This window comes from Tachysurus fulvidraco, chromosome 7 (assembly GCF_022655615.1).
Source record: "Tachysurus fulvidraco isolate hzauxx_2018 chromosome 7, HZAU_PFXX_2.0, whole genome shotgun sequence".
Lineage (NCBI taxonomy): Eukaryota > Metazoa > Chordata > Actinopteri > Siluriformes > Bagridae > Tachysurus > Tachysurus fulvidraco.
The window spans coordinates 3,784,790-3,811,111 of record NC_062524.1 but is presented as its reverse complement, the minus strand read 5'-3'; the positions used below and the strand labels follow the sequence as shown (position 1 = coordinate 3,811,111).

At 39.2% G+C, this 26,322-nt stretch overlaps 2 protein-coding genes across 7 annotated transcripts in view; one reads left to right on the top strand and one right to left on the bottom strand.

The window, feature by feature from the left end:
* Window positions 1–325, bottom strand: part of LOC113662813 (nuclear body protein SP140-like protein) — a 14,079-nt gene extending 13,754 nt beyond the window's left edge. Inside the window, exon 1 of one of the 2 annotated variants that reach the window (XM_047816856.1) lies at window positions 15–325. The gene's annotated coding sequence lies outside the window, so the exon portion shown is untranslated. The remainder of the gene's footprint in view (window positions 1–14) is intronic. The other variant, XM_047816855.1, reaches the window with a different exon arrangement.
* Window positions 326–14,117: 13,792 nt separating this feature from the next.
* Window positions 14,118–26,272, top strand: LOC113662782 (nuclear body protein SP140-like protein). 5 transcript variants are annotated; one of them, XM_027177880.2, is made up of 14 exons: window positions 14,118–14,239; window positions 14,691–14,855; window positions 15,426–15,600; window positions 16,440–16,615; window positions 17,140–17,308; window positions 17,400–17,570; window positions 22,159–22,311; window positions 22,639–22,778; window positions 22,919–22,981; window positions 23,122–23,240; window positions 23,480–23,576; window positions 23,689–23,751; window positions 25,009–25,152; window positions 25,588–26,272. In XM_027177880.2, exons 2-14 carry the CDS (start codon window positions 14,700–14,702, stop codon window positions 25,663–25,665), a joined length of 1,704 nt encoding a protein of 567 aa, XP_027033681.2. In that variant the 5' UTR covers window positions 14,118–14,239; window positions 14,691–14,699; the 3' UTR covers window positions 25,666–26,272. The 5 variants fall into 5 exon arrangements, with proteins under 5 accessions (XP_027033681.2, XP_047672604.1, XP_027033680.2 ...); XM_047816648.1 differs by having other exon boundaries at window positions 22,621–22,778; window positions 22,922–22,981; XM_027177879.2 differs by having other exon boundaries at window positions 22,621–22,778.
* Window positions 26,273–26,322: the final 50 nt, after the last annotated feature.

Genomic DNA, 26,322 nt, shown 5'->3' with positions numbered 1-26,322 from the left:
CAAAAGAAACGTACCTTTCTGATCTCTATCAGTGGAGCTGAGTGAGTGGTTTTGTTTGGTTTTGTTTATATAAATCAAATGTCACGATCTCCCGCTTTCCTGTTTTACATCAAACCGCTCTTTCATGCCCGGAAACCAGAAGTTATGAAACGAAACCGAAAGTAAACGTGTGGACAAATTTGTAGTTCGCTGTAGTTTTCTTACATCATAGAGAGAATGGAGGATTACTGAAAATAACAGGCTGTAGAAGCTGGTTGTTTACAATAACAATTGTTTATACATACAATTGTTTGTACAATTGAAAGAACGTTAGACAAAAAGTGTTAATATATTAGAATATCTAATTATATAGTATAATACATAATATAACAGTATTATATAATTATATATATAATCATGCTCGTAAATTTCATGTAACAGTAGGGGGGGCAATAAATATAAAATTTGTCATGAGCAATTTCTGAAATTGGACACAACTAATAAAGTCTAATTGTACTTATAAAGATACGTCCTCACAGTGAAAAAAAAACGTTTTAGTTTCTTCAAAACTATTTAATGCATTGTCTGTGTTGTTTACAGTTAAGCCATCAACATACAATAAAATATAAACATGACTGTTATTGTGAAAAATGTATATAAAATAAGTCATGTTTTGTAACAAAATCACTTATTAAATAATCAATTTACAGTATGCTCTATGTATAAATACAACAAAACGGGTTTGGCGTGTTAGTGTGCAACAACTATGCAACAAGCTATTGTAAACAAGCTATTGTAAACAAGCTATTGTAAACAAGCTATTGTAAACAAGCTACTGTAAACAAGCTATTGTAAACAAGCTATTGTAAACAAGCTATTGTAAACAAGCTAATGTTAACTAGATAAGTCAGATTTGAATCGCTAATATAGCAGATTCGTGGAAAATTACATCGGTAATCAGCATTTTTGCCGCAACTAATTTACGAATGAAACTGCATCAACTACATTAAAGAGAATCGTTTTATTTAAAGTGAATAAAATCCCCGACTTCAATGGCGAAAGTTTGAAAACAAAAAAGTTTAAAGTCAAATTTATTTGACATTGGTGGGGACAACATTCCCCGTATTTTGTGCATAAAACTGTTGTTATAAGAATACTTTCTTACTCACATACACATAACCTGCATAATCACGTTGCATATTGCTTCATACAACGGAATATAGCTGCGGCCGACCTCAACATATTAGCGAGAAAGACAAAGCCAATCAAACAGCGACGTGGGTTAGAGAGGCAGGACTCGAAAAAGGAAAAGGCCAATCATTTTATAGAGGTGAGTTACAGAGGCGGGATTCATTGCAGGGGGTAAATCTGTTAACCGTTTGTGTTCCACAAGCTATTTTCACGCTATTTTTTACAGAACGCCGTTTAAAATATTTTCATCTTATTTAATGATTCCTGGATAAATGTTAAATGAAATAAGTAAAAAAGCACAAGACACAGATGGATATCAGTGGTTATGTATAAATATATATATAGGCTTGGTCGAATTGTTGCTTAGGACAACTGAGTGTTCCCTGGATATTGGTAGGGACATGTCCCTACCGGCCCTACCCAAATCGACGCCCTTGCCCGACTTAATGGAGTTTAACTGAGCCGCAGCCACACACCTGACTCGTGTGTGCAGAGTAGGTGAGATGTACTGGGAAAGCAGGCAGTGGGTCAAACCACTGTGAGAAAGCGTAGGGGGAACTCAACTGTTTCTAAATGCAGTTTTTGCGTTTATTTTTTTCTACTTACACAATTATTTAGGTATACATACATATATTTTTCACAATAGAGAGTGCGATAGGAAAAACCTTAGAAGAATCTGTTGCCATCCACCAGGATGATGGTTATGAGGTGAAGGTGAACTTCATAGCAGGTCAATGAGGACCTTCTCAGCTGCTTCCATAGAAAAAAAGTAAAGATGTTGGAATGGTCCAGTCAATCGGCAGACTTAAAGCTGGTAGAAAATAAAATTAAAAAAAAAAAGCAAATGAAATCCTCATAGAAAATCCCACGTATACAAACTCAGAGATTATTTTATTTATTGAAGACAAAGGTACATTTCAGTGAAGGTGTTCAGTAGGTTGTGTGTGTGTGTGTGTGTGTGTGTGTGTGTGTGTGTGTGTGTGTGTGTGTGTGTGTGTGTCTTTCTAGAATATTATGATTGATATAAAAACGATTTAAGCTTTTTTTAAAACAAAAAAATAATTTAAAAAGGCTAAAATGATTTATATAAAAATGATTTTAGCTTTTTTTTAAACAACAAATTTTAAAAACATTATTTTACAACGATAATAACGTTTGCATATTTTTCTACAGAAAAGTAGCCTGTAGCTTCCCTACACAGGTTACACCCTGTCTCTCTTATTGGTTAACTTCACTTCACTTCTCTGTAACAAATCCTCCCTTCTCACTTAGTCTTATTCAGGATCACTAAGGTAAGTATTATATTTTAACTGCATTTCAATCTGTTACTTATTTCTATTCTGTTTAATTCTGCTCTGCCCGAGCTGCTGTTTTACTCTATACTGTTGAAGTTACTACAGGTGCCATTTCATTTTAAGATTGTTTTTCCATATTTTAGGCTTTATTCTGCAAATTCTCAGCTCGGTCTCCTTCCAGATCACAGGTATGAAATGTGTAACAAGAAAAAAACAATAATTTATGTCATCATAAAGTTTATATAAAGTTTATATAAAATGCTACACAAAAACATCCATTAATTACTTTTGCTTTGTGCAAGTGCATTATTGTATGTTATCGGACATTAAATGCTTGTTTCACACTTTTTTGTGTTTACTTTTTAGTGTGTTACATTTTACATTTAAAACTCAGACCTCACATTTTGGTTTATTTTTTTTTCAGAATCAAAAAATGGACATCAAAATTCTACTGGATATTGTGCCCCAGGAGAAACTAATTAAATTTCTTCATTGCAAGAAAAGGGATATCAGCTTGTACCTGCATGATCCTCACATGTTCCTCCAGATTCTCAGAGACCACGAGCTGATACCTGAGAATCACTACCAGGCAAGAATACAAGACAAATGTTGTCTATTGTACAACAGCTCAATATGTTATTTTAATATTACTCACAAGATAACAGAATGGATCGGTTTGACATAATATTGCACACTTCAGTGTATTTTAGTGTTTAGTGTGTGGTTGTAAACATTTATTCACAAGTATCCTTAATGTCTGACCCTGATACAGAAAGTGAAAGCGTTGTAAAAGCATTTGCAATGGAAATTACAGCAAGCAAATAATGCAAGGTCTCTACTGCATATGATTCAGCTTACTTCCTACATCAGACCGGCTTTATATTTTGTTTATGTAACATTCATTAAATATATCTTCAGGGTCAGTGTGTTCACTGACAATTCAACACATTGTCAGATAAATCTCTCTCTCTCTCTCTCTCTCCTCTCTCTGTCTCTCTCTCTCTCTCTCTCTCTCTCTCTCTCTCTCTCTCTCTAACTCTCCCCCCCCCCCTCTGTTTTTTTTTCTACACAACGCCCCCCCCCCCCTTTAGAGTGTACAGAGAGATCAGGCAGGGCTGTTCCCTCTCTGGTATGTTGTACTCTCTGGCAATTGAACCTCTTTTTAACAAGTTTAGGAGTCTCTCTGGTTTTAATATTCCACATTTTAATGCCTTCATATGCTTGTCAGCTTACGCAGATGAATTGATAGTCATGATAAACACACATAATGATGCAAAATGTTTAACTGCCACTTTAAAGGACTTATTAGATTTTTTCTTCTGCCAAGGTCAACTAGGGTAAAAGTGAAGCCATTTTATTTGGGGAGTGGGGAGGTGGGGAACCTTCACTGCCAGGAGGCTTAGCATGGAAAATACTTGGGTGTCTACCTGGGGAGCAGTGAGTTTTTACATCAAAACTGGGAAGGTTCTGTAGAGCATGTGAAAGACAGACTGAGCAGGTGGAAACGGTTGGTCCCAAAGATGTCCTACAGGGGGCCGAACGCTGGTTATCAACAACCTCGCAGAAAAGCAGAAATGGGAACAGATTAATTTTATTGTTGTAGAAGCAAAAATGGGCATTTAGGTTAGCCGGAAAAATGAAGTAGAGAAGAAAGGATTGATCAATCCCAGTTCTGTTTTCAGAGCTCTATTGAAAGCTAGAGTCAAAATAGATTTCATTTTTTTAAGCAATGAATGATTTGAGCACTTTTATGTTGAAATGGTGTTATGAAAATGCTATCTGCTTTATTGATGATGATGATGATGATGATGATGATGATGATCTAATTTTTAACACCCTTTTACACTAAAAAGCATCTTTTTAAGAAAAGAAAAGTTGTTGCCGGTTTTTAATATTGTATTGCAATTTATTGTTTATTTAACAAAAGCTGAGAAAAAAATCTCTCTGTCACTTTCTATCTCTCTCTCTCTCTCCCTCTCTCTCTCTCTCTCTCTCTCTCTCTCTGTAGAAGGTAATAAAGAGGAAAGGTAAGCAGATAATGCAGAAAAACCTGTATGACATTTTGGACTGGCTGGCGAATGAGCGAGGGCAGATGATAAAGCAGTTCTGGAGTTGTGTGTTTCAGGAACACATCCTGCAGCAATATCCTTTTCTGCGTCAGCTCCAAAACAGCCTTCTGAATGGTCAGACATCAATTTATCTTCCCTTTCAAGTTTTTTCCCTTTAAAGTATTAACCTATTAACCTATCCCTATTAACTGGGCTTAATGTGCTTGAGTATAAGAATCTGTGGCTTAAATAAATCAAATGGTTATGTGTCCATATCTCTATAATTAAAATAAGAAAAATACATTAGAACAAAGAAGAAGTAGAGGACAACGAACAAAAAGAGGAACTAGAGGACCTGCAGTTTGAGCCTGCTGTTCTACCAGTCAGCTGTGGTTCTGTGAGAGGGGATTTATATGAAAGCAGATTTGCAGGTTGCTAATTAGCGTGAAGATAAATGTTGTTTAACACTGTGGTGGAAGTGGACAAGCAGTGCTTTATTTAAAGCAGCAGGTTTGGCAGAATTAGGCTTAGGCTTATAATAATAAGACTTAGGCTTATTGCTATCACAAAGGTAGCGTTGGAAATCTAATTTATCTTATTACACAGTTAGCTACATTTAAATAAAAAAATATATATTATTGGACTATTTTTGGTGTCTTTTGCATAGCTGGTTCATTGTTACTATGCATTTAATAACTTATACCTAAAACAACTTGCTCTTTTTATACAAAGTGAACATCAATCAATTTAATTTAATTCCACTGGAGCAGCTGATTACTTGTTTTCGCCGCAAGAAGACAGAGATATCATCTCAGCTGGGTGACCCATATCTTTTATTTGTCCATCTCAATGACCACGGTCTGATATCTGGGGATCTTTACCAGGCAAGCAAGCAACATTCCTGAATTTGAGAAGCTTTGTCTTTTTTTTTAAACCTTAATCCTGAATGATTGACTTCATCGATAAATAGTGACAATATAACAAAATGAATAATATGATTTTATTTTTAAATCTTTTGATGTAACGTAACAACAACGTTAGTGTAAAACAAGCTTGTGATAGGAAAACCAACAATTGCACATAATTCCTATTTTAAAGGCTTCTCTCGAGTCTCAACACAGTGGAGTGTGTCTGATTATCATAAATTCTGCTTCTTTCTTTGAGCAGAAGTTAATAAAGATGAAAAGGATGGACAGAAGGCAGAAAGCTGTGTATGAGGCTTTGGAAAGCCTGGAGAAGGAGCCAAATAAAATAAAGCAGTTTTGGAGTTGTGTGTTTCAGGAGCACATCATGCGGAAATATCCTTTTCTGCGGTCACTACAAGGCAGACTTAATGGTCAGTCACTCAATTTTATTTTTCCTCATATGGCATGACTTGCTTTTTTATATTCAGAATATTATCTTAAATAACATTATGTCACTTTTTAGAATCTTTCTTGCTTAGTCAAAATCTGCCCTGGGCAAAGAAACTGACAGGAGATGGGGAAAAGCAGGTAGAGCAAAATAAAAGTGGAACAAAGAGAAAGAAGAGCGTTGATGAGACAGAAGAGGAGGATGCAGGTCCTTCTTCTGTGTCCAGCTTCAGCCAGAAGAAATTATTATTAAGTACGTTTATGGAAAAATGATAGAAATAGAAACTGTAAGAATTTGTAGGGATAGATAACCAATTATCAACAATTATAATTTGACTCATTTGTGACAATGAGTCTATTTTGTCTGAGGAGGACAGGTTTATAATGGAGACTCAGCACTGTATTTTCATTAAAGTACCTGGTACCCCATTAGTATATAATAAGTATATAATTAAAATAAATGTAGAAAACAAAAAGAGGTCGGTTGTTGTTGCTCTCAGTCTATAGGAACTTTTCTCTTGAGCGTTTCTTGTTTCAATATAATACTGCACTTAAATCCCCCCTCATCACACGTTTGCATGTTTTTGCTTTATCACCGGTTTTTAGTCAATATGGACGATTCCAGTGAAGAGGAGGTCAGAATAAATCTATCCTCAGATCAAGAAGAAAAAGAAGAGACTGATGATGCCAGTGAAGACAATTTTCTATAGGACAAAAGACTTGGCTGAGAAAAGGAGAGAGAGAGAGAGAGAGAGAGAGAGAGAGAGAGAGAGAGAGAGAGAGAGAGAGAGAGAGAGAGAGTCTCTCTCATAAGCAAACATCAGTTGCTTTTGTTCCTCTTTCCTATCCCGTTTAGCTTCAATACACTTCTTCCTTCTTACCTTTCTCATTTGTTTTTGTTCACTTTGCTTTTTGTCTCCTAAAGTGTATTTGGGTTGAGTTTTAGCTTTGGGTTGAGGGGTTTAAATAGATTTCATTTTAGAGATGCCATTCATCCTTCAACTCATGTTTTTGGACTGTTGAGGAAACCTCTGAAAGTAGAAAACTTGGTTACAGAAATGAAACATATGAATATGAATTAAATACAATTACGATTCCAATTGCCATAAATGCTACTGCAGAGGATCAGACTCTTGAGAGCTTGAAGAACAGCTGGAAGAAGATTTCAACTGACTATGAAGATTTATGCGATAATAAGCTTTATTTATCAGACGTTCAAGAGAGCTCTGATCGCTTTTATTTACAATTATATGTATCCTTTTTATTCTATAATTAAAATATATATTTTAAATGTTGAATTTGGCTAGAAGAAAAGAACAAGCTGTTCCATATAACTACAGGATTTTGTGAGCCTGGCTGATGTAAATCTCTGATGTGCGAGATATGACGCGTTGCATAGGCACTGCAACGGCACATGAGTTGCATGAACGAGGGAGGTTTACGTACCGGTTAGTCAACCACAAAATTATGTAACCAAATGATAAACACTGGGGCCTATCACTCTTTTTCAAGAGCCTGTGCATGGTCCTGGGGGGTCCGGTGTTTTGCTCAAGGCCCCGAGACTCGAACCCACAACCTTAGGGTTAGGGGTCAAACTCTCTAACCATTAGGCCACAACTGCCTCTTATGCTTAGTTACTGTACTACATTTGCATTGCGTATTGTGCATCAGAGAACATATGCAGGCTAACACTTGGATAGTGTTTCTTGGTTCGTTACTATCTTTGCATTTTAATTACATTTACTTATGCTATAATTTTTTGATTATTTGAAGATTTTATTTGTAATTTCATTTTATTTTCTTTACATATATTATATACAATTATTTGTATTACATTGCTTTAAATAAAAACAAGGCCCCCCATTGTGAGGACCCTGAAAAGACAAGAAGGTCTAAGTCTGACTCCTTCTTCTAAAGTTTAAACAATAGACTAGGTAGAAGAACTTGAAGAGGATCCTCTAAAGATGCTGAGGCTTTGAAGGACAACCCACTCCAAGGTAAGACCAGTCTTGATTTATACTGTCTGCCGTTATAGCAGCTTACTCGTGCAAAACATAACACACACTCCTTAATGGGTCTGTCGAAGCATTGTTTAGGCAGGACAGGAACGTTTGTCACTAAGGGACATGCAGGCCAGTACAATTACTTTAAGACATGCATCATATCGATATACTGTAACATTCTTAGTGTTGATTCAGTGTTTGTGCAAACAGGGAAAACTGGATTTGAGAGTTCGGTGAGTTGAAAATTAAACAAGGATTCAGGGTTCCAATTGAGCAGGGAAGACGTTCTGAACAGCCCTGTTTTAGAAAACCTGGTACTAAGACACACATTCACACTCAGATCCGAATGAAGTAAACATTTTAATTTCTAAACTCAAGGTGCTACAAAAATTTAGTAATGTACTGTTAGATTCCTAGTGTGTGTGTGTGTGTGTGTGTGTGTGTGTGTGTGTGTGTGTGTGTGTGTGTGTGTGTGTGTGTGAACAATAGGGTTTGTAAATTTGTAATTTCTGTGCTTTTGAAGGCCAGAAAGGGACATTGGGCTCACATGAGCAAGGAACAAGCTTTGGCCAGTCTTTTTACCAGCAACAAATGCCCATGATTCCATTGTGGTAAGACTGGACACTCAACTGTTTCATGCTGGTTTAAGGATATGGAGTGCTACAGCTGTAGAAAAAGGGACACATTGAGCGAGCGTGTAAAAATGAAACAGAAAAGAAAAAAATGCATCAGAAACCAGTTGTCAGAAGGAAACAAAAGAAGCGCATATTTACAGTCGGCCAGGCAAATAAAGAGTGTACTGACACATATGATGAGGAATTTCCTTTGCATGTGCTCACTGTTGCAGGTGGAACTAAGGCTTATAAAGTCACTGCGCTGCTGGAAGGACAGCCAGTGAAAATGGAAATCGACACTGGTGCTGCTGTATCGCTAGTGTTGGATGCGGTATACAGTACAGCGAAATACTCAGCCACCTGCCACTCAAACCACCTGATATTGTCCTTAAAACTTATACTGGAGAATCAATGGCCAAGAAAGGACTCACCCAAGTAACAGTTGAGTTCAAAGGACAAACAAAGAAATTGCCATTGTATGTGGTTGCAGGTGATTACCCCTCATTGATGGGACGTTTCTGGCTGGAGCAACTAAAGGTGGACTGGCCGATCATACATACAATGACTCCTAAATCCCTGGACCTAAAAGGTGTCTTTGAAAAACACAATGAAGTTTTCAAACAGGAGTTAGGCAGCATGGAAGGAATCACAGTGAAATTGACTGTGGAACAGGGAAGCCAGGCAAAGTTTTTAAAGTCCCGGCCCCTGACATATGCACTCAAACCTAAAGTAGAGGCAAGCTTGGTTGAACTTGTGAAGAATGGAGTGCTGGAACCAATCAATGTGAGTAAGTGGGCAACGCCTATTGTTTCAGTTATAAAGAAGGATGGAGGCATAAGGATCTGTAAAGATTTTAAAGTTACTGTAAATCCAGTGTTGTCAGCAGAACAATACCCCTTGCCTCACAATAATGACCTCTTTGCTGGGTTGACAGGAGCTCAAAATCAACCTCAACCAAGCATACCTACAGATGCATGTTGAGGAACAGTCCAGAGAACTTCTCACCATTAATACACACAAAGGGCTATGTAGCGTCTGGTACAGGTCTAGATTTCATGTCTAAGGCACCCTAAACTTCGGCATCTAATCTTCAATCAACCGATGAGCAACCCACTTTTAAACACACACAACTGGCTCCAGAATGACTGGAGCCTACACAAAGACCAGATGCCGCTTCTCTGATTGAACTCACACACAAACACACACACAAACACACACACACACTCACACACACACACACACACACACACACAACACAATGAGACATTCCTTTTACTAATAAAACAAGTAGATAAGATACTCTAAGATTCTTATTCTTATAACCCTGTTGTAATGTGTTTCTTCTGTTACGGCTTGCCTGACTTAAAATTATTTGCTCCTTACTTTCCTGACAGGGGCGTATTTTATTCATATGTATAATTATTCAGATATTTAGAGTATAATTACTCATAAATATTTGGTATCTTAAGTATAAGTGGTTCATGGTATCTTAAGTATGTAACCTAGTGAACCACCTCAATGTATACAATGTTAGAGATTTAAGCACTTATGTACGTCGCTCTGGATAAGGGCGTCTGCCAAATGCTGTAAATGTAAATGTGAATGTTATCTAGATGACATTCTAGTGACTGGCACAGATGAAGAGTCGCACTTACAACACACAGATTAAGAGTGTGCAAGGATAAATGTAAATTTTTCCAGTTTGCATTCAAAAACTTAGGCCATGTCATTGATGCCTCTGGTCTGCATACGTCCCCATCCAAAGCTAAGACTGTTAGGATTTGACCGGGGGATAGGAGGCAAATGTGACACAGAAGCCGCTTGGAGTCAGGTTAAGGGTGATTTATTAGTGCACACACGTGTTAACAAACCCCAACACACGGGCTAACTAATAAAAAAAATCCAAAAAGAAAAATAAAAACTGTAAAAAATTTAGCCTATATGCAAGATAGTTCAGCTAATTCACATGACCAAGGTAAGACACTTCCTGCTTGGCAATAGCACACTTGTCTGGACAGATGGTGAATCCTGCAGACTTCCTGGACGGTATTTCCTGCAGATGTCACAAATGGTCCAGCCAGGATGTACTGAAGATGATTACTTCATCAAGATATGCTGCAGCGAATGCCTCCGTTCCTCGGAGCATCTGATTAACCATCCTCTGGAAGGTGGCGGGTGCCCCATGAAGTCCAAACGGCAGAACCCAGAACTGGTAGTGGCCAAATGGAGTTTTAAAAGTTGTCAGCTCTTTGCTGACTGGACTTAGTGGGACTTGCCAGTACCCTGGGCATGGGGTAAGGATTAAATTTGCTTACTGAATTGAGTTTTCTGAAGTCAAGGCAGAATCTGAGAGACCCACCCTTCTTCGGTACAAGCACAATGGGGTTGCTCCACTCACTAGATGATGTCTCTATGACTTCCAGTTTCTGCATTAACTCCAACTCTTGCTTCATGACTTGCAACAGTCTTTCTGGCACCCTGTACATTGGTTGCCGTATGGGTTTTGGGTCTTTTAAATGGATGTGGTGCTGGACAAGGTCTGTTCTTCCAGGTGTGTGTAGGAACAGTTGGTCTGGGATGCATTCCAGCAGTTGTTCAGCTGACAAATGTTGAAGGTCTAGGTGGCACTCACTTTGATAAACAGGTAAGTATTGCTCCTCTATTTCGTCCTCTTCCTCAACAACTCAAACCAAGAGCTCTTTCATAGAATTTTGTGGTGAATGTAGCTGGGAGGGATGTTTATGCCACTGTTTCAACATGTTAATGTGAAATATCTGAAATGGTTGTTGCCTGGAAGTCATTTATATTTCATATGTGACTGGACCAAGTTTCCTCTTCACCTGATAATGACCTTGCCATTTTGCTAGGAGCTTGTTCTCTGATGTAGGGAGCAGTAACAGAACTTGATCTCCTGGTTGAAAGGATATTGATCTGGCTTTTTGGTCGTACCAAACTTTCTGCTTGACGGGATGCTTGCAAATTTTGTTGGACCATAACAGACAATCGCTGCAGCAGCTCTTTCATTTTAAGGACATAGGAAAGGATGTTCTGCTTGCCTGGCTTGTCATTAGCTTCCCAGCTGTCCTTCAAAACATCCAGAGGACCTTTAACCCGGTTAGAGCAGTGCCCTGGCCAAGTAGTTCGAAAGGCAAAACCCAGTGGATGCCTGGGGCACTTCACGGTAAGAAAACAGGAGGTAAGGTAGCCATTGGTTCCGAGTCTTTACCTGGACTCTGACACAAAGTTCTAAGCATGGATTTTAATGTTTGGTTAAATCATTCCACCAGTCCATCAGTCTTGGGGTGGTAAAGAGTTTGTACTCTCTTGATGCCTAGTAACTGATAGACTTGCTGTGTGTGACTCCTGAAATTGGGGCCTTGATCTGTAAACAAGTGACTTGAACCACATCAGCAAGAAAACAGTTTTTACTCGGTACACCATCTAAAACACCAACTCCTACAATAACACATAACGACTGACTGTGTAGGAGCCATTCCTGCTCTTGCTGCCAGTAGGATGCAAAGGTGGGCTTTGTTGTTATCAGCTTACACCTATGACATCAAGTACCGAAAGTCGGAATTGCACAGGAATGCGGAAGGTCTTTCCAGGTTGCCTCTCACTGACGAGGTAAAGGAAGCAAAGATTTTTTATTTCAGCCAGGTGGAACAAGCTCCTATAACGGCCGCGCAAGTACACAGGGGCACACAAAATAACCCTGTCCTGTCAAGAGTCGTGGATATTGTCATGACAGGCAAAGAGGAGAGCGATGACCTGGCGTTAAATCCTTACATCTCTCAACGTCATGAACATTCAGTGCAGTCAGGCTGCTTATTGAGGGGGTGGAGAGTGGTTATTCCCCTGTCTTTATGCAAGCCTGTGCTAAAACAGCTGCATATGGGACACTGCGGGATGGTCCGCATGAAGGAGATTGCCAGGAGTAGATGGCCAAATTAAGAAAAAAGCTAGGACGTGTACCTCATTCCAGCAGATACAAAAAGCACCTCAACTTGCACCGCTGCACCTGTGGGAATATCCTGAAAAACCATGGCATTGCATTCATATTGATTTTGCAGGCCCAGTTGAGGACAAAATGCTGTTGGTGGTCATGGATGCACCAGTAAGTGGCCTGAGGTGGCCATTAGGAAATCTACTACTGTACATGAAAAGACAATTGAGAAACTGGGAGAAATTTTCAGTAGATTTGGATTTGTAAAAACTTTTCTACGGTTGTATATCCTCCCACTTCACTACTTAGTCCATCCAAGCCATTTATGTGGTCTAAAGAGTGTCAGGACGCTTTTAGTAATGTTAAAGCACTCCGTTGTAATGCATATGTTCTTGCAACTCCAGACTGTGCCTTACTTGTGCTGGGTCTATCCTTCTTCAGGAGGATAAAGATGGCATAGATCAAACCATTAGTTATATTTCACGTAAGTTTAATAAACATCAGATGAACTATTCAAACATAGAGAAAGAAGCTTTAGCTCTTATACTTGCATTACAACATTTTGAAGTTTATGTTGGTTCTAGCAATCTGCCAGTTACTGTCTTTACTGATCATAATCCTCTAGTTTTTCTTTCATGTATGTGCAACCAAAATCAACGATTAATGCGATGGTCTTTGTAATTAAACATAAGAAAGGAACAGAAAATGTTTTAGCTGATGCACTTTCCAGAATCTGTGCTCTTGTATTGTGATTTGTGAGCAGGTGTTTGTTCTTAAGGGGGGAGGGGGGGGGGGTGTTATGTCTGTGTGGGTGTGTCTTTGTTTTATTTCTTCTTTCTTGTTTTCTCTCTCTCTCTCACACTGTCCCTCTTCAGGTCCATCCTCATTTTCCCATTGGTCCGCTTTACTGTCAATCTCCTGGATTTAAAAGTGACGTCATGGGTCTCTGCGCCAATCACCATCCCATCCTTTTAAGAAAGGATGCCAGAGTGCTGAGAGTTAGTCTTATCGGCTCATTCATCCTTATTGTTACCCTTTGTTTAAAAACCTGATGTTTGTGAGTTTATCATTGTGTACTGCTTATGTCGTATCCGTTCTTTTTGTTCCGTCACCGGACAGGTAAGAGGTCACACGACGTACATTGTACACACTTAGGATAACTTATTACTGAATTAGATACACTAGATTAGGAGTGAGTGGCACCCCTTGTATGTTTTATGTTTCAGCTAGTTAGAGTAGTTTAGGTAGGTTGTTTTTACGCTGAAGACCTTTTTGTTCCACATTTTTATATATTAGTCGGGTTAGAGGGTCAAACAAAATTAGTTAGTGTTGTGTTTATTTTGTTACTTTATTTCCTTTAGCACCACCCCCCTCCCCCTGTACATCTCCTTTCTTTAATTGTCCTGTAAATACTGTAAATAGTTTCATCTTCTTTATTATTCCACATTATTATTATTATTATTATTATTATTATTATTATTATTATTATTATTATTATTATTATTATTATTATTATTATTATTATTTATTTTATTTTTTTTTACTATTTGTATATAATATATTGTCACTTACTGTAATATTTTGATTAATAAACTTTCACATTGTTTGAATTTGTGTTTTGTCTTCACCCTTTCACACATACTCCTGGGAATAATTTCCTTTTTTTGAGTGTTACTTCCGTGAATAGACTATTATTGGGTCATAACAGGTTACACAACAGGTTACACCCTTGTTCTCTTATTGGTTAACTTCACTTCACTTCTCTGTAACAAATCCTCCATTCTCAATTAGTCTTATTCAGGATCACAAAGGTAAGTAATTTAACTGCATTTCAATCTGTTTCTTATTTCTATTCTGTTTTATTCTGCTCTGCCCGAGCTGCTGTTTTACTGTATACTGTTGAAGCTACTATAGATGCCATTTCACTTATATGCCACATTAATAAACAACATGATGAAATTCTCAGCTCATCAGCGCTCGGTCTCGTTCCGGATCACTGGTAGGAAATGTGTAACAAGAAATAAACAATAATTTATGTCATCATACAGTTTATATAAAGTTTATTTTGTTTATGCTAAACAAAAACATTCATTAATTACTTTTGCTTTGTGCAAGTGTATTATTGTTATTGGACATTTAATTCTTGTTTCACACTTTTTTGTGTTTCCTTTTTTTATATTTTACATTTAAAACTTCTGTTTAAAACGCGTGTTACATTTTACATTTAAAACTCAGACCTCACATTTTTGTTTGTTTTTTCAGAATCAAAAAATGGACATCAGAATTCTACTGGATTTATTGCCCCAGGAGAAACTAATTAAATTTCTTCGTTGCAAGAAAACGGAGATCTGCTCCTATGTGAAAGAACCTCAGACATTCCTCCAGATTCTCAGAGACCACGAGCTGATACCCGACGATCACTACCAGGCAAGAATACAAGACAAATGTCTATTGTACAACAGCTCAATATGTTATTTTAATATTACTCACAAGATAACAGAATGGATCGGTTTGACATAATATTGCACACTTCAGTGTATTTTAGTGTTTAGTGTGCGGTTGTAAACATTTATTCACAAGTATCCGTAATGTCTGATCCTGATACAGAAAGTGAAAGCGTTGTAAAAGCATTTGCAAAGGAACTTACAGCAAGCAAATAATGCAAGGTCTCTACTGCATATGATTCAGCTTAGATAAGATATCTTCAGGGTCAGTGTGTTGAGTGAAATCACTTTAATGTTGCACTTCAACAATTCAATACATTGTCAGATAAATCTCTCTCTCTCTCTCTCTCTCTCTCTCTCTCTCTCTCTCTCTCTCTCTCTCTCTCTCTCTCTCTCTGTCCGTGTGAGACGGAAACTGTGTTAATGTGGGCGTGGAAACCACACCCTGTTTAGGTGTAGAAACACTGAGAAATGATCTACAACATGAATCTCTCTCTCTCTCTCTCTCTCTCTCTCTCTCTCTCTCTCTCTCTCTCTCTCTCTCTCTCTGTAGAAGGTAATAAAGAGGAAAGGTAAGCAAAGAATGCAGGAAAACCTGTATGAGATTTTGGACTGGCTGGTGAATGAGCGAGGGGAGATGATAAAGCAGTTCTGGAGTTGTGTGTTTCAGGAACACATCCTGCAGAAAAATCCATTGCTGCGTCAGCTCCAAACCAGCCTTCTGAATGGTCAGACATCAATTTATCTTCCCTTTCAAGTTTTTTCCCCTGTTAAGTTTCAGTGACAATATTTAGGATATAAGCTTTTTTCTGGATCATATGTTCATGTATATAGTCTCTGTCATTTAAGGATTTTTCTTGTTTAATGAAACACTCATCAGTACAAAGAAACCGACAGGAAATGAGGAAAAGCAGGCAGAGCAACAGAAGGGTGGAAAAGAAAAGCATTGATGAGACAGAGGATGAAGCAGGCCTCCTATTTTGCCTATTAACTGGGCTTTAATGTGCTTAAGTATAAGAATATGTGGCTTAAATAAATCAAATGGTTAGGATTGAGTCACTGGTATAACACACAATGGCAAAAAAAAAACAACTGTGTTTTTGTTTTCAATGCTCCTTATTTGGCCGAGCGATCTCCAAAAGTCCACACGTTTTTAGCCACAAATTTTCATTATAGTGCATCTGCCATGTGTTGGTATCTCTATAAATAAAATAAGAAATATACAGTCGAACAAATTTCTGAAATGATAATACAATCAACTGGTTGTGCAGGATGTGCAAAATGATATATAAGTAATGATATATAAGTTATATATATATAAACCAATCAGAAGGTTGTGAGTTCGATTCCTACATCCACCAAGCTGCCACTGCTGGGCCTCTGAGCAAGGCCCTTAACCCTCAATTGCTCAGTTGTATGAAAATGAGATAAAAAAATGTAAGTCGCTCTGGATAAGGGTGTCTGTAAATGTAAATGTTAAAGTAATGATAGTAATAATAGAGATCCTTTAACTGTACCAAAAAATGATATTGCACATACCTCGTGTTGATCCTCCTGTCTCTGTTAGGGCCACAGTCCAGTGCAGAGACAGATGAATCCAGTGAAGAGGTATTAATTCCATTACAGCAGCTGATTACTTTTTTTCGCCGCAAGAAGACCGAGATATCATCTCTGATGGATGACCCACAGCTTTTCTTCGACCATCTTGAAGACCACGGTCTGATATCTGATGATCTTTACCAGGCAAGCAAGCAACATTCCTGAAATCCTGAACGATTGACGTCATGAATAAATCTAGACTGATAGATCTAGAATTCTAGAATGTTTAGTGAATATTTGATCAATGTTAATTACTGGACATTACTAGTACCAGGTAACATACTGAAAAAGACATATTCTTGATATTAAAAGAGCTATAAAGTGAAAGCATTGTACTGTAGTGAAATTTGAATATGCAAATAATTTAAGGATATTAGTCCCTCCCCCACATCTATTTATTATCTGCATTGTTCTTACATTTTATTGTCTAACTTGTTTAGTTAGCATTTATTTAAAAAGAAAATGGCTTGATGTAGAGTTTTGCACTGTTGAGAAAGTTGCACCGGTAGAATAAAAGGTTTGTCAGACCCTAGTGAGAATATTACAAAATGACTAAAATGATTTCAAACCAACAATTGCACAAAATTCCTATTTTAAAGGCTTCTCTCGAGTCTCAGCACAGTGGAGTTTGTCTGATTGTAATAAACTCTGCTTCTTTCTTTGAGCAGAAGGTAATAAAGATGAAAAGTATGGACAGAAGGCAGAATGCTGTGTATATGGTTTTGAAAAGCCTGGAGAAGGAGCCAAATAAAATAAAGGAGTTTTGGAGTTGTGTGTTTAAGGAGCACATCATGCGGAAATATCCTTTTCTGCGGTCACTACAAAGCAGCCTTAACAGTCCGTCACTCAATTTTTTTTTTATCATATGGTATGACTTGTTTTTTTATATTCAGAATATTATCTTAAATAACATTATGTCACTTTTTAGGATCTGTCTTCCTTAATCAAAACGTGTCCTGGCCAGAGAAACCGAGAGGAAATGAGGTAAAGCAGGTAGAGCAAAAGAAATGTGGAACAAAGAGAAAGAAGAGTGTTGATGAGACAGAAGAGGAGGTTGCAGGTCCTTCTTCTGTGTCCAGCTCCAGCTGTGGAATTCAAAGTATGTTTAACCCTCTGGGGTCTAAGGGTATTTTTAGGGCCTGGAGAAGTTTTGTCATACGCTGACATTTGTGCTTTTTTCAGTTGCTTATAAATATATAAATGGCTAAAGTCTAATATCACTGTAATCAGCACAAACTGGACTACTACAATAATATGTGAGCAGCGTGTATGTACATGATTTTGTTTTTGAGGAAACAATGTTTATGCGTTAGTGAAAAATGAAAGATTTTCATCACTTGCCTCTTGCGTCTTTGGACCCCAGAGGGTTAAGGCAAAATGATAGAAATAGAAACTAAAAATTTGCAGAGATAGATAGATAGATAGATAGATAGATAGATAGATAGATAGATAGATAGATAGATAGATAGATAGATAGATAGATAGATAGATAGATCATTATTTATCTTGAAATACCCACCTTCAAGAGGTTTACATGTCAAATCTCAGTATGTACTAAATGCGGTTCAGTCAGGACCACTTCGTAAAAATTAAGGTTAGCGAGCATACAGTTAGTGTTGGCGGGATGGTTCTGTTCTGGGAGAATTTTCCCACGTGCCTGTCTGTGCACATGCATGGACGGGGTGGGGAGGCAGCAGCTGGGGAATGAATAGACCCCCAAAACAAAACCATATGCCAGAGGGGACCCCCCCACAACCGTGGACCACAAAACACGATCGGGCGTATTGGCCGAGTGGCGGCATGCGATGTGCAAGGCTGGGTCGGAGCTAGGCATGGGTCGTGGGAAGAGGGAGGACTAGGTGCCCCGCCGCGCGATGGACTATAGGAGTTGGGGTCCACTAGTTAATGGAGACGTGGAGGATGCATCGCCCTGGGCTGGCTTTGCAGCGTAATCGCGACAAGCTTGTTGCTAAAACGCATATGCCCCATCGTGCGATATGACAACGCATGTTGCATACCTACTAAGCTATAGTGGAGACAGCAGGTGAAGCGTCACCCAGGGCGAGTGCAGCGTGCGGTGGCTGCTGGCCAGAAGATTTATTTATTCATTCATTAATTAATTAATTTATTTATTGTAATCCCACAAAGCAGCTTTGCCCCGGGGCTCCCTGGCCAAGCACAAGTGCTACAGGGGGACGGCGTGCGGCGTGTCCTGGAGAACTCAGGCTGGGAGTGGAAGGCATAGCGGGGGCGTGGACGAGCGAAGGAGGCAGGAGAGGAGAGAGAGGGAAGGGAACACGCATGAGAGGCAGATGTGATCAGGGGGGTACATAGCTTTTTGGGTGTCCATGGTTTCCGGACGGACGTAACGTTCATATGTAGTGGAGGACCATCGTCCTAGAATTTTTAAGTTGGGAATCGTGGTGACCGAGGCTGCGGTTGTCGCGGCTCCGATGCGGAAGGAGTGGGGCGGGTAGAGCTCCGGTGAGAGGCCGCAGGATTGGCAGGCCGTGCGTAGACGGCCAGGGAACCATGAACTTGACATGGCTTTGCTCTCCTCGGTTAGGAACAGCGGTTCATCGGGCCGGGCGTGAGGGCGAAGACCCAGATACCGGGACATGGAAAAAATACCTTTGAAATGTTTGTCAGACTTTGAGTGTTTTAGGAAAATTTAAAAATAATGTTCATCTAGGGTGATGTCCGACACTGTGAGGTCGTGGGAGGCGTCGAATTTGTTGTTGCGTGTCGTGAATTCAGCCACCCTGAGGAAACCGTAGAAGGCGCAAAGAAACACCACTTCCAGGAGAAGATCCTGGTAAGGACTGAAGCACCACTGTCTAAGTCTAGTGACCAGTTTTTTGACGAGAGGGAGGGTGAGAGGGAGTGGCTTGTCTGCGCCTTTTGGTGTCTGTTTCCTGATGCCGTCGAGGAGCAGGTAGATGGACGGATGCCCCAGCAGACTGCATGCAGACGGTTCCAAGCACCTTAGGTGGAATTGGATGCCTGCGACTTGGCTTTTGATGGAGGAGGGTTGCATTTTCTGTGCTTGTAGACATTGCATGATGTAGGTGCTCATGATTGTGAGGTTGACAGGCAGAACGGGGGCTGAGAAGGTGGAATTCCTGAAATTTAAAACAAGACAGACAGTCAGCTATTTTATTGTCGAGGCCGTGAATGTGAGCCGCCACAGTATGAAGTTGCAGGTGACGGATGTCCATGTAAGGCGCCTCAGGAACTTGTTAATAAAGGGGACAGAGGAACGCCCTTTGTTAATAATGTGGACAGTTACTTCGTTGTCGCAGTACACTAGAATTAGTTTTCCTGGACCACAGTTTACCCCAGAGGATGCACGCCACAACGATGGGATATAGTTCTAATAAAGCGGTAGAAAGAGTGTTGGAGGGAAGGGCTGAAAACTCTTTCGGCCACGAGCTGGCGAAAAACTGACTATTAAAGAGACCTCCGAAGCCTCTTGAGGGGGGTCTCTACCGCATCGTTGTAAAAGAAGGAGATTCCATTCCATCCTGCACATAGCAGGGACCAGAAATGCAGTTCGGATTTACAGCCTGAGTCCAAAGTTACAGAATCGTGCAAATTCTCAGCCGTTTTTGAAACGTCTAGGAGTCTAGAAATTAATGAGCAACCTTGCGGAATGATCCGCATAGCGAAGTTTAAATGTCCTAAAAGAGAAAGAGGCTCTCTTTTAGAAATGGAGTCACGTTCCAAAGTGTCTGTCATAATTTCCCTAATGCGGACAAGTTTATCGAGGGGCAGCTAAGCTTGCATGAGATTGCTATCTAAATTAATTCCAAGGAATTCTACTGAATTTGAAGGACCTTAAAAGTTCTTAAAAGTTTCTTTCAGGATGTTGATACTTCACTCTGGAAGAGAATTGGGGTAGTCGACGATGAGGAAATCGTCTAAAAGGTGGAGGATGAATGGCAGCCTGCGGTTATTTAGTAGAATCCAGCAGAGCACTTCCGATAAGGTATCGAAGATGTGTGGGTTGCTGCGGCAGCCGAACATGAGTCTAACGGCGAAGTACTGTTTGTCGCACCATTGCACTCCGAACAGGTGCCATTGGGACGGGTGGAGCGGCATAATTTTTAAGTCGTCTACGATGTCGGCTTTGCCCAGCCAAGCCTCGTTTACGGCTGACCGAGGCGTAGAACAGGGAAAAATTGGGGTGAGGAATCAGGCTGTTAATGCTCGGGACGTGAACGATGTTATGGGGAGCTGAAGAGTCTATGATTAGTCATTTTTTGCCGGAATACTTCCGTGTTGCCACACCGAGAGAATTGATGCTATAGACTGGGATTATTGAAGGGGCCGATCATGTATCCTTTATCTACCTCTCTAGCCAGGAGAATATCAACCACTTCGGGTTCTTTGAGAGGTTGTTACAGATGTAGGAATTAAGGGGACGCGTTAGTCTGGCTGAAAAGCCTTGAGTGAGTTCGGTGATCAGATAATGGACGAAACAGCAGTTAGGATGCTTTGTCAGTGCTTTGTCCAGTTCAGGGATGTTGACCGGTGTTGGTATTACTTTCTCTTTCTGGAGAGAGCGTGCATTCGCCGGGGGCAGATGGACTTTGGATGCCCGTCTCCGCAGTAGCTGCAAGCTTGGATAAATTTGCAGTTATGAAAGGTGCATACACTTTCATTGAAACTGTAACACATGGGAGTATGAATCGTAGGATAGACCTGTTCATCGTCTTTGGCTTTAGGGGTGTGATCGGCCGAAATAGCGAATTTGGCGGACCTCGGGCACAGAGAAGGGGTGTGCGTGAATGCGCCGCACAGAGAGCACGACAGCGCGCGATGACCGGTGAAATGCCTGCTGATAAGAGCTAGGTCTACAGCCAACCAATCTAATCTTTGGTTAAGCCTTTGGATGTACATAGCTGACTTGGCCGAGAAAGATTTGTGATAGTCGTAGAAAAAAGTCATGGCGAGATCTGAGATGATGGCTAGGTAGGTATCTAGCTCTGCCCTGCGCTCCGGATAGGAGTCGCAGATGACGTCTCTAAAAACACCGAAAGCGACATTGAACTCCGCGATCGGTGGAGGTGATATGCATGCCAGACGAGGGCTTCTGCGAACTGATGGGCCATGAGAATTTTCCGTAGGGCCCGGGTCTTCCTCGGAGCTCGGATCGGACATAGTTAGGAGAAATAGTGCGCTGAAAGTAGCAGAAATGCATACGATAGCGAGCAGCGTTGCTAGGTTGGATCACAGCAGCGGCGATGCGTAGGTGCGCTTGAAGGCGAGGATTTAAAGGAGGGAAATTATGGAAGTCGTGCCGGATTGGTGCGCCTTGTGGACAGCTGATGCAGCTTACTGCGTGGCCTGCCTGAACTAACGCGATGCTTGATTTGAGTGTTGAGTTCAGATTTGAACCTCACTGGAATACATTTGCCTAACAAATATGTGTCCTTTCCACCTCGACACTGGGAATGACTTGATAAGGTCACCTAATATGTGGGACTAGAAAAAAAAACAACATAATAACCAGTTATCAACAATTATATCATTTGTTATAACTCTGACAAAATCTGGCACCCATCAAGAGTCTATAATTAAAATAAATGTAGAAAACAAAGAGTAGTTGCGCTCAGTCTATAGGAACTTTTCTCTGTACCATTTCTTGTTTTTTCTTGCATGTTTGCTTTATTACTGTTTTTTAGTCTTGGATGATTTCAGTGAAGACTCTGATGATGATTTCAGTGAAGACACTTATGACCTCAGTGGAACAGAGGATATGTCTAAGTTTGAGGCTACAGAGCTACCTGTCAGCTGTGGTTCAGTCACTGGTGTTTTACATAAACGCAGATTTAGAGGTATGTAACTAGACAAAGATTTATTCTTGTATTCCCATTTTATTCCCATCCCCACATCAAGGGGTGGGGGGGGGGGCTTGTCACGGAGCACGGTTGTTTGGGGGGGGGGGTATCGGCGGGACCAACACTGAAAGCAAGAACCAGTAAAACAACACATAAAAAATACGGGAAGCTAAACGCAACAGGTGGCAAATAAATAGACATGATAATACATCAATTAGAAACAGGTTAGACAGTAAGACAGCATGAATAATGATAAAAGACATAATAACATTGATGTTATAAGCATATATCCCAGTATGGGATCAGTTATTGTTTTTGCTGCAGGACCACACAGTAAGAGCATCCGCACAGAGGAGCAATGGTTCAGTCCTGAGGAGTTTGTAAAGCAAGGACCTCAGTCTCCATTTGAATATAGAGACTGGATGGAAAATATATTGTGTCATGGCAAAGCCCTCTGCTCTCTGGTGAATATGCTATTTCAAAGCTCTATTCAGCGTGAACTTCCTGTTTCTTCTGTCTTGAATACTTTCAAATATCTAGACACATTAGGTACACATTAGGTAAGGAAGGACCTCGTATGTTTTGGGATATTTTTATTTTTCAGATGAAGTTCCTGGAGTTCCATCCACTGGAATGTCACTGTCAGGTGTGCTGTCCTAAAAACCCAGTGAGTCCAAAACCCCTTATAACATTCCAATGACTCAGAAGACTGGCTTGTTTAATGGAAATATTAGACTCAGAGGTGAAGCATTTTGAAAATAACAGACCACGTCTCTTTTTTTGCTAAAAATTGTGTATCTGCACCAGGATAAAGATGATCTGTGCTTCATTTGTAATGATGGAGAAAAGCTGGTGTTCTGTACCAAGTGTCCAAGAGCTTTCCATCATCTCTGCCACTTACCAACTGTGCAGGACAAAACATTAGGGTGAGTATAAGAAAAAAATAAAGATCTAAATGAAGTAAACATTTTAATTTCTAAACTCACTCAAGGTGCTACAAAACTTTAATGATAAGACGACGTCCTGCTGGTCAAACAGTGAACTGATCCAGATTTCCTCATCTTGTGTACTGTCCTAGTGCTAATAAAGCATGTGTGTGTGTGTGTGTGTGTGTGTGTGTGTGTGTGTGTGTGTGTGTGTGTGTGTGTTTGTGCACGATCAATAGGAAGTGTACTTTCTGTGTGTTGAAGGCCAAAAAAGAACAGTGGGCTCACATGAGCAAGGAACAGGCTTTGGCCAGTCTTTTTACCAGTAAACTCTTGGTACACACACACACACACACACACACACACACACACACACACACACACACACACACACGTACAGAAAGCACACTTTGCTATGGCTCAAATTGTCTCTGTTTTCCTTCATCAGCGCTGTGCATATTTGCTGATGGTCTTGTATAAAACAGAGTTTCATCACAATCTCTCAGTAACAGTAAGAACTTTTTAATGCTACATGTTTCATATATGTATAGAATGAATATAATAATAATAATAATAATAATAATAATAATAATAATAATAATAATATACTCAAACACAGGGGCGGTTCTAGAATTTCATCTTTAGGGGTTTTAGCCCTCAGTGAGAATTTAAAACAAGAAGAGTTTTATATTATATATTATATGACTACATAGTAAGCCAAAAGTTATGGTATTATTAAATGGCAAAAGTGGACACCAAAATTTTATGCATGATGTAATGATGTCAGTCTTGAATCAGATCAGTTCATGTATGTGTGTATTCTCTACAAACAGTGTGTCCGATGAACACAGTCATTAATAAAAAAAATATTCACAAGATAAAGACCGAATCAATAAATGTTATTTTTATTTAGTATTGAATGGATTGTTTGCATTAATACTTTGTTTGTGCTACAACTCTGGTAATAAGAATAGTGACATTTCACTGCTTTTGGTTGCCGTCTTTTTAACGTTATAGATAAATGCCTCCAGCTCTGTGTCACGATGAGGCAAAGGCGACTGAGGATCCAATTGCAGTTTAAAGCCTTTATCAATCAAGAACAGAAAACAGACAGGCAAAACAAGGCAGAACACAGAGCTAACAGGAACATAGACAACGACTAGCACCAGGGAAGTGAACAAACAGTGTATATATATCAGACAGGAACCAATCACAAAGCAGAGACAATGAGTAACTAAGACAACAAACGAGAGGGAATGAAGGAGTTCAATGAGTGTCCATGGTAACAAACGAGTGGGTGGAGCAAACAATTAACAGCAGGGCAAGACAGCAGACAGAAACAGGGCAAAACACAGGCAGACTCATTACAGCGCGTACCTGTGCTTCTCCGTTCAAATAAAGCGGACAGCTGAAGACGCACTTTTGAAAGACTACAACACACGCGCGTAAAAGCAAAGTAAAAAATCGCTCTTGGATCAAACTGATAAATAATTTTCTTTCCCATCGACGACATGTCCTGCATTTTATTTGCATTGTTTATTTATGAAATTATTCTTTTAGTTTAAGGGTGGCTGAGATCACAGACAGGGGGTTGAAGCCACCCTAAAAAAGGTCTGAAACCGCCCCTGCTCAAACATATGAATTATTTCTACAAGAAGAAATTTATTTTGGAATTTTTTTTTCCATTATTTTTAGAACCATATGTTAAGAGAGTTTTATGAAAGTAAAGATTTTCCTTCACCTGGCCTTTAAACATGTCCTTGTGCAGGAGGAGAGCGTCAGCAGTGTGAGTTCTAAACCCAGCTGGCTGAACAAAGTGAAGAGCAAGATGGAGAAAAACAAGTACACAACAGTGAGGGAGTTTGTGAAGGACATTAATCTCATCTTTGAAAACTACGAAGCCTTTTACGAAGTAAGACACAAATACAGATCAATATAGAAAGGACATGAAGTCTGACACTTTTTCCTGCTTCAGTGTGAAATTGCATTGTGTACAAATGATGAAAAAATCAATAAGAAATCTTTTTAGTGACTTTTATGTCCATTGTAGTTTATTATATTCATATAGTGGCATGGAATGTTTTAGAAAACAAACACAATAAGATTGTTTTGTTACTTTTTCTTTTCATTAAGCAGAAAAAACATTTAAAAACGATAATAATTTGGTCATGTAATCATCATCACGTCTCAAACATTTAGCACAATCATTTGCTGGTAGCAAATTGTAGTTATTTCCGTTTATTAACTAAAACGATTGGTGTGTGTGTGCGTGCGTGTGTGTGTGTGTGTGTGTGTGTGTGTGTGTGTGTGTGTGTGTGTGTGTGTGTGTGTGTGTGTGTGTGTGTAGGACAATGCTGACTCAATTGGAGCCAAAATGAAAAAGATCTTTGAGGAGGAGTTTGACGCCATCTTTAAAATCCAGTAGTATTTTTTTTCCATCACAAACTGCATCTCATTGGAAAAGATGGAACAAAAGACAACTACTTTGTGTTCATTTTTATGCATTGACAGAATTAACTTAAGCTGTAACATTATAGCATCTGATTATTTAAGTGAACTTATCTTCTAGTAATCCTTCTTGTTTATTGTTGTTTATTATTATTGCCAATATGTTAGAAATAATTAATGCATTTGGGTTTAAATGGTATTTATGATTATGACCTGTTGACTTTTAACATATACATTTCATTTAATCTTTACATCTGCTTTCTTATTGCTGTATCTTAGCAATGATAAATTTTACTTTCAGTTACTGCATAAATATATTCTTTGCATAATAATTGCTTTTACTCTATACTAATAATAATAATAATATTATTATTATTATTATTGTTATTATTATTATTATTAATACACTATCTGATTTAAGAAGCTTTAAAGACAACCTGAAACCAGACTTGTTTGTTTGCGTGTGTTCTTATATTGTGCTTAATTCAATTAAATTAATATTTTCTGTCCTTAACAAAAAGACTCTGTCTCTGTCACTGTGATAGTCACAGACACACTGAAAACTAATAAATAAATAAAGCAGAGACATGTTGAGATGTCTACTTTATAAACCGATCTGTCATGCAAATGTGAT

Bases quoted from the DNA above. Each gene is read 5' to 3' on its own strand.
- LOC113662782 (XM_027177879.2), top strand. From the start codon at position 14,700: ATGGACATCAGAATTCTACTGGATTTATTGCCCCAGGAGAAACTAATT. The intron at 17,571-22,158 runs GTATGTTTAACC...ACTGTTTTTTAG, and splicing joins CTCCAGCTGTGGAATTCAAA to TCTTGGATGATTTCAGTGAA. The intron at 22,779-22,918 runs GTGAATATGCTA...TTTATTTTTCAG, and splicing joins GCAAAGCCCTCTGCTCTCTG to ATGAAGTTCCTGGAGTTCCA.